Source organism: Pundamilia nyererei, unplaced genomic scaffold (genome assembly GCF_000239375.1).
Source record: "Pundamilia nyererei isolate P.nyererei 1_Seehausen unplaced genomic scaffold, PunNye1.0 scaffold00057, whole genome shotgun sequence".
NCBI lineage: Eukaryota > Metazoa > Chordata > Actinopteri > Cichliformes > Cichlidae > Pundamilia > Pundamilia nyererei.
The window spans coordinates 3,137,231-3,146,286 of NW_005187458.1; the positions used below are offsets into that span (position 1 = coordinate 3,137,231).

General features: G+C 38.7%; 1 protein-coding gene across 2 annotated transcripts in view; it reads right to left on the reverse strand.

The window, feature by feature from the left end:
- pik3r3b (phosphoinositide-3-kinase, regulatory subunit 3b (gamma)) overlaps positions 1-9,056 on the reverse strand; it is a 122,245-nt gene that overhangs the window by 72,429 nt on the left and 40,760 nt on the right. Inside the window, exons 2-3 of one of the 2 annotated variants that reach the window (XM_005734300.1) lie at positions 8,231-8,423; positions 6,593-6,678 (exon numbers count right to left, since the gene is read on the reverse strand). In XM_005734300.1, the coding sequence (XP_005734357.1) occupies positions 6,593-6,614 (22 nt within the window). In that variant the 5' untranslated portion in view covers positions 6,615-6,678; positions 8,231-8,423. Of the gene's footprint in view, positions 1-6,592; positions 6,679-8,230; positions 8,424-9,056 lie in introns of those variants that run through there. The other variant, XM_013911157.1, reaches the window with a different exon arrangement.

The following is a 9,056-nucleotide window of genomic DNA, read 5'->3' on the forward strand; positions in this document are numbered from 1 at the left end:
GAAAGTATTTTTCCAGCTTAATTTGACACAGAGTGATCCATCAGTGCTTGAATCGTATTTTAGAGAAGTGATAACACTGTTGGTCAATCTGCCTCTGGCTCCTTCAGGTGATGTCAGCGAGAAAGAACAGAAGGGGAACAAAGAGAGCTCGAAAGACAGTGTGGTAGTACAGGTGGTGGCAGACAGAGACATAGATGAGAAGAAGCACATTGGTATTCACGGCTGGCTTCAGCTCACCCATCCATCCCCGTCTCATATTCTTTACATCACATTTGCCCTTCAGCGCAGCAAATATGTCACACACAGCTGGTAGAAACTACATGCGTGCTTGAAGGGTAGCTGGCACAGTCCATCACATGCACATGTCTCTGAGTGCAATCACATGCCGTCTCCCCCAGCTGAGATAAAAACAAGCCTTTTTTAATTGCTACATGGGAGAATCAGATGTTTCATTTTTATTTTACCATGTAGTTATGTGCATCATTAGAACTTTAGGTCAGAAGTCCAATGCATTATTGATGGATTACGAGAAGAATAAAATAATTTGACCATAAACTGTGTCATACAATTACTGCTAATTCTTGAACATTTTTAGGGGTCTTCCATATTACTCTTTAATTCTAAACTGCAAGGGTGAGCAACTCCAGGCCTCGGGGGCCGGTGTCCCTGCAGGTTTTAGATGTGTCCTTGAACCAACACAGCTGATTTAAATGGCTAAATTAGCTCCTCAGCATGTCCTGAAGTTCTCCAGAGGCTGGTAACGAACTAATCATGTGATTCAGGTGTGTTGACCCAATGTGAGATCTAAAACCTGCAGGACACCGGCCCTCAAGGCCTGGAATTGCCCACCCCTGCTCTACTGGGTAGAGTACCTTGATGTCGGAGTTCTTTTAACCAAACAATAAGATACATTGAAAAGTATTTTTAAAAATCGAAGCATTTACCCAAATAACAGAAGAACTTACATGAGAATCAGCACACAGTAACTGTACAACTAACTGTATAAATACAACATCCAGTTTCATTAGTAGTTATGATGTAATTAGTAAAGTTAGGAAACCATTAAATTAGACATTGCATTAGTAATATGTATGTTTAACTGTACTGTATAAAACTGTTTCTTACTAAACCGTCAAATATTTGTTAATGAAGAAAGGATTGTAGTGTATGTAACCTAGCACTTAATGCAAATAAAACCCTAAAGATATCTCGTGGCAAGATAATGATACTTTCTAACACTTTGTCACATTAACAGTAAATAAAAATTAAGTTAAATGTTAAGTCTTAAATCTTCATTTAATAAATCAGTGGATCCAGTAAATTAAAAAAAAAAACATCACAAAAGACCATTGTTTCTGATGTGTAACAAAACATCATTGATTAATTTTTTCTGTTTTATTTGCATTTAACATGGAAACACAAATTTACACAATGAAAAAAAATGAGTGTGATATCATATTACAAGATGTTACAAGTATCTCATTAGTATTACCAAGTTATCTTTTTGAGAAAGAAAAGTTAACACTAGGGAAGAACCACTATGAGCTATGAGCCAACATGTTTATGTTTACGAGTGCAAAACACTGTAAAAGACGAGTGGTTACAAAACTGTGCAAAGTCACCTGATTTTTTTCTTTTCTTTTCAAGACCAGGAATGAAACATACTATTACAAGACAATGGAAAAAGAGAGAAGAAAGTGAACAGAGTAAGTGAAGTGTGGTACATGACAGGAACTGTAGTTTCCATGATCTCATGATCCTTAAAATTACATATGAAGGGATAAACATGGTAGCCAGGGGCTATTTGATGTTAATTCAAGCTTTACATGAGCACAGATCATCTGCAGAGGAATGGTTTATTTGAAGAGTTTCAGTCAGGTTTCAGAGCTCATCACAGCACAGAAACAGCTTTAGTGAAGGTTACAAATGATCTTCTTATGGCATCTGACAGTGGACTCATCTCTGTGCTTGTCCTGCTAGACCTTAGTGCAGCATTCGATACTGTTGACCATAATATCCTATTAGAGCGATTAGAACATGCTGTAGGTATTACAGGTACTGCACTGCAGTGGTTTGTATCATATCTATCTAATAGACTCCAATTTGTTCATGTAAATGGAGAGTCCTCTTCACACACTGAGGTTAATTATGGAGTTCCACAGGGTTCAGTGCTAGGACCAATTCTGTTTACACTATACATGCTTCCCTTAGGCAGCATCATTAGAAGACATAGCATACATTTTCACTGCTATGCAGATGACACCCAGCTCTATCTGTCCATGAAGCCAGATAACACACACCAATTAGTTAAACTGCAGGAATGTCTTAAAGACATAAAGACCTGGATGACCGCTAACTTTTTGCTTCTTAATTCAGATAAAACTGAGGTTATTGTACTCGGCCCTGAAAATCTTAGAAATATGGTATCTAACCAGATTCTTACTCTGGATGGCATTACCTTGGCCTCCAGCTGTGAGGAACCTTGGAGTCATTTTTGACCAGGACATGTCCTTCAATGCACATATTAAACAAATATGTAAGACTGCGTTCTTCCATTTGCGCAACATCTCTAAAATTAGAAATATCCTGTCTCAGAGTGACGCTGAAAAACTAGTTCATGCATTTATTACTTCCAGGCTGGACTACTGTAATTCATTATTATCAGGATGTCCAAAAAACTCCCTGAAAAGCCTTCAGCTAATCCAAAACGCTGCAGCAAGAGTACTGACAGGGACTAGAAAGAGAGAGCATATTTCTCCTGTTTTGGCTTCCCTTCATTGGCTTCCTGTTAAATCCAGAATTGAATTCAAAATCCTGCTCCTCACATACAAGGTCTTAAATAATCAGGCCCCATCATATCTTAATGACCTTGTAGTACCATATCACCCTATTAGAGCACTTCGCTCTCGCTCTGCAGGCCTACTTGTTGTTCCTAGAGTATTTAAAAGTAGAATGGGAGGCAGAGCCTTCAGTTTTCAGGCCCCTCTTCTGTGGAACCAGCTTCCAGTTTGGATTCGGGAGACAGACACTATCTCTACTTTTAAGATTAGGCTTAAAACTTTCCTTTTTGCTAAAGCATATAGTTAGGGCTGGACCAGGTGACCCTGAATCCTCCCTTAGTTATGCTGCAATAGACGTAGGCTGCCGGGGGATTCCCATGATGCATTGAGTTTTTCCTTTCCAGTCACCTTTCTCACTCACTATGTATTAACAGACCTCTCTGCATTGAATCATATCTGTTATTAACCTCTGTCTCTCTTCCACAGCGTGTCTTTTATCCTGTCTTCCTTCTCTCACCCCAACCGGTCGCAGCAGATGGCCCCGCCCCTCCCCTCCCTGAGCCTGGTTCTGCCGGAGGTTTCTTCCTGTTAAAAGGGAGTTTTTCCTTCCCACTGTCGCCAAAGTGCTTGCTCATAGGGGGTCATATGATTGTTGGGTTTTTCTCTGTATCTATGAAGCGCCTTGAGGCGACTTTTGTTGTGATTCGGCGCTATATAAATAAAATTGAATTGAATTGAATTACAGCAAAATATGGACATTAACCATGGGTGAGCCTCCTTCCAGAATACGTCATAAAACAACTCAACCAGGGAGCAGTGTGCTGGATGATGGGCATTATAAGATAATCTTCTAAAAGAGCCTAAGGATAAAACTGTACAGGGCTGAGGGAGAGTGCTGTGCTGTCGGGAAGAGGACATCCCTGAATATTAACTTTTAAATATAACTGACTATACTCTGAGGGAAGCCTGAATGAAATATTGGGGTCAAAGGTACATTTCTAATAACTCTGAAGACTGAAGAACAATTACAGAATGTTTGTTTAGAATCAGATTCGGCTTTATTGACCAAGTATGTGTACACATACAAGGACCTGGGCTCCAGCTATTGCTTTGCTCTCAGTGTACATAGCAGAGTAGACAACATAAAATACTGACAACATGCCATCAACACACAGACAGCATGACACAGACAATAACATGTATACCATATTTATGGTGCAATGGTGAAGAAAGCAAACATGCTGAAATAAAACAATGCAATAAATACATATAATAAACACAGATTAGAGTAACATAATTTCTAACTACAGAGGTAAACTGTAAAAAAATGTCATCATTCATGTAATTAATAACACTGTGGCCCAATTAGCCAGGTGTATTAGCTAAATTTATACTAATCTTTCGGTGATAGAAGCTAATATACTGGTTAGCCTAGAATGTTAACTAGTGATCAACTATCACCTACAAAGTGATGTACACACTGGACTTGCAGTCTATCACTGGACAAATGACCTACTAGAGTGGTAGCTGATTACACTGATTATTATTTATTTGTCACAAAGCAGTTAAAAAATAAGGCGTTATCAGCACAAATAGAAACATAATCTATGAGAAACACTAACAAGTCCTCAATGCATGCTTTAATAACTGACTGGGTTACAAAATTTTACAAATTGAGTCTCATCGTAACCTCATCATCCAAACTTCATTTTAAATAAACTTGTCATGACAGCAAAATGAAAAAAATAAATAAAAATGGACGGACTGGATGGATGACTTTAACTGTCTGTGTGTGTGTGTGTGTGTGTGTGTGTGTATGTGTGCGTGTGTGTGTCATTAGTCGAGCCATGTAATCGTGTGCTACTGAGCTGGACACAGAACCACAAACAGAAACATGCAAAAATACTAATAAATACAGCAGCTAAAAGCTGAGCATTCGTTTGACCTTAATCACATCATACAACCATGATGGCCTACAGAAATTCATCACACTAGCATGTGTTTGTATTTAGGTTTGTGTGTGTCTGTGTGCCCTGCAGCTGACCCTGTACATCAGGATTATGCTGTAAAAAAAAAAACTCACGGTTTTAGTAACGCAGTAATGCAGCGTTCCTACGGGAAAGTAACGGTAATGTAATTACCGTTTTTGCAATAGTAATCCCTTACTTTACTCGTTACTTGAAAAAAGTAATCGGATTACAGTAACGCTAATGTTGGCCCAGCTATGTTTGCATCTGAGACTAATATAACAGGCAACACTGAACCTATGCATCACATAACGTGCACGCAACTTAAGGTGGAAACATGATGGCCAAGACCCAACATCCAATAAACCAGAATTTTCCTTTAAATGGGACCAAAGGAAGCACCATGGTAACACTAGCTATCGCTGTGATAAACTCTCCAAAGAGTCAATTTCAAACCCAGATGGAATGCATAACCAGTCAAATAAATGACCACAGACAGCCCACACAGAGAACATGTGTGTGCATTTAAAGTGTGTTTTGTGTATATTACATTCTTGCCAAGTTATGGGCATGCCTGAGAAGCAAAATGTCTCATAACAAAAGCACAGAGAAAGGGCCAGAATGTGAATGGCTTTATATGGGTGTTTACAATTCTCCCTTTTTTCCCCCCTCACATTATTTTAGCATGCTAACCGACACACGAGCTGGACGAGACTAAGGCTTCACATGCAACTGTAGGATAAACCCACATGTACAGATACCAGTCACACTAAGCAGAGATGGTGAGCCACAGTACTCAGGTAGCAGAGAAACAGTCATGAATTCAGTGAATTCAGACTTCATTCTAAAAAACAGACTTAGAGTGCAGCTCTGCTGAGACAGGTGCCACACACACACACACACACACACACACACACACACACACACACACACACACACAGCTACATAGAGGTCTTAACACACAGCCAACAGGCACAGTGCTAACCTTTGACCTCCACTGATGCTATTTGAAGGCTACTAGTGGAGGTAATGGGTGAGAAAAATGCTCACACATGAGTTTAAGCTCCCTGTTTCAGCCTACCTCTCTCTGTCTCTCTTTTTCTTTGTACACATCAAACAAAGAGATGCTCTGTAAGATATGATATCACCTTGCCCTGCCAATGAAAAAGCAAAACATGCACCTTAACTTCAAATGACTGAAGACCTCAAAGAAAGTGCAGAGGAACACTATCAACTGGCAAAACTGAATAATTGAATGGCAGACCCCAAAGCTAATGTTCTTTATCCTTGGGCCAACAATTCAAATGTTGACTGCAATATATAAATGGACTCCAAATGGAGTGCATCAATGTGACAGCAATGGGGCATTTTTATAGGTTAGAATTTGATTGTAGTAATTCCATCTAATATGTCACTATTGAGACATAATCTTTGACTGTGACTTTTTATGTAGCTGTACAGCTTTAATTTTCATCATAAAGATTTGTTGAATCAGGCCTGACATCAATCAGATTTGAGTGTGGTGAAATTCAACTCAGCTTTTAAAAAATGTGGTTAATCACAATTAATTCAAGATACTTTTTTCAAATATGGGCAGGTAAACTTTTTTCTCTTGGTAAATAACAAAAATAACACAAAAGCCTTTTCCCTGAGCAGCAAAACTGCTGATAAGCTATTATTGCTCCTTTATAATTAAATTTATTTATAATTCAATTATACATGTGTCAGAACATTTTTAAATTATTAAATAAAATATTGAAAGAATGCATCAGTGCAGTGAATGTATTGTTCAGGCAAAAGAAAAAAACAAACATATTTTGTGCATCTCCATAGTTATTTTCCTACCTGGTGCTGCTTGCATCTCCATTCGACCTGCAGTTGTGATGAGCGCCTCCAAAATCCTGATGTGATGCTCTGGATTTACATCTGCACTGTAAACAAAGCACCAAAGTGAAAACAAATTGTAGTAAGGGACACCATTGAACTAAGTTTTGCATAAAAAAAGTAAATATAGTTCATGATGTACTTTCAGGTACAATTTCAATTGTGCTGTGTAGAAGTCAGGTTGATACACAGCTGACAGCCCTATTTGACAACTGTTAGAATTCATATTATGACATGAACCAACCAGCTAAGTAAAGAGAAATGACAGTCTATCATTACTTTAAGAACTGAAGGTCAGTCAGTCTGGAAAATTGCTAAAACTTTGAATTTGTCCCCAAGTGCAGTCTCAAAAACCATCAAGTGCCACGACACACCTATACATCAACTGTTCAGAGGGGACTGTGCAAATCTGGCCTTTATGGTCAAATAACTGCTAAGAAACCACTACTAAGAAAAAGCAACAAACAGAAGAGATTTGTTTGGGCCAAGATTATTTGTATTAGCCAAGCTCAAATAAAAACGTGACAAGATTACCTTCATCCAACTAAAACAGCTGATACTTTTATATTTAAAAAATGCTCTTGCTAACAGAAAACCAAGTGTGATATTTGGCTCATCTTTAAAATCAACATCCTGGAGAGAGAGATCCAGGAGAATGGCATTTAACAAGGCTTCCGAAATTGTTTTGTTCATCTGTGACCTGCTTACGTTCATCTGTGACTGTTTGTCCAGAATTTACCAAGGAATTTCTTCTCCTGGCACTGTGTACTGTGGAGATGTGCTGGATTTGGGGAGGGCAGTCAGTGAGTCAGTGAGTCAGAAATGAGGGTTGTTTGTGTAGCATGGTCAGGCAAGTTTACCTTTGACGTGAACAACGGGTGGAAAAAGAGTGGGGTGGTATTTCACATTGTGCCATGTTATTTGCACCAGATGCCATAATAGCTAATTTCATGTGTATGGAATCTCTGATTAATCCTAAATTGTTCTGCAGTCTGTAAGCATTTAAACAATTACACATCTTTTCTTGTCTGAGCTTTACCAAAAAGTGCTAAATACTAAAGAAAATATGAGGTAAGGCATCATTTAGTATTTTTCTTGACGTGAACAAGACCAAAATAAATAAATGTTTCTCATATTTTTGTCTGAGTCTCCAAAGCCTAATATACTATCTCTTTCCTCTGTGTCATTTCAATTACCTGTTCAATAAACAGCAAAAACATTTCTTAATGGAGAATGAAAAGAAAATATTTCTACTTGTCTGTCTGCCTATCTATCCGTTTACTACAGCGCTTTTTAGTTTTCTTCAAAAACATAGATTTAAGGTACAGGTCATTATCAATGATGATATAGGGCAGAGACAACAGCATTGCTTTCCTGTCCTTCACGGGCTCTTATATTATAGTTAAGTTAACAGCCACAAACATAACTTGAAATCAACCAAAGGATATGTGGCTCAGTGCATCATAATCATCAAATAAATTCACAGCAGTAAAAAAAGAAAAGAAAATTCACATGAAATAAAGTGTTTCCTCCAAAAACTTTGCATGGATATTTCCAAGAGGAAAGTGTTGAAGGTCCTGATAGTTTTTATATCTGTACCTAAGAGAAAGGTGCTTGAAGATAATGTCAGTGAAGGCCTGTCCTAGCAGCCGGGGGGAGGCTTGACTCTGCTGGCTGATTCGATTCAGGTGTCCAGTGAGGTGGACCAGGAGCTGGTGGTTGACTTGAGGGATGCTGGGAGACTCAAGGATCCTTTTCAGCCTATCCCCACACTCCTCCACACTCTGACTCTCTGAAAGAAAAGACACAACACCTGAATTCTTTGGAGCATTAAACTAGGTATAACAATGATTCATCAAATGTCCTTTTTTCAGCCTATGTTGATTTTGGCAGTAGACAATACATAGTATTTACACTATATTTTAACTATAACAGATATACTGTAGCATCAGGTCTTACCTTTCTTGTAAATAGACTGCAGTGCATTCTTATTTTTATAGACCACAATGTTTCATATTACAATACATATTCACCAACTGTCAAAGAAACACTACAGGGCTGAAACACTCATGTAAAGAGCTTGGCTGGGGCAATTCTGGGCTTGCCCCAAACACTGCAACATGATGACTCGAGGAGTCACCAACCTTTTGATCAGTGGATAACGAGCTCTACCTTCTGAGCCTTATAATTACCAAGAATAGATAAAAGTGACTGCTTCAGTTTTCCTGCTTTTATTTAGTTAATGACACTGAATGTTCATTGTCTGAATGGACTGTCCTGGTGTGCCTAAATCTAGTGAGGGTGCGCTGGGAATGCCTGGCAGAGGCCTAGTCCGTCAGATCTTCAACTCCCACCTCTGGCAGAGCTTTGACAGCATTCAACCATGCGCTTTGTCACTGATTCTGTTCATAACGTAACTGTCAAT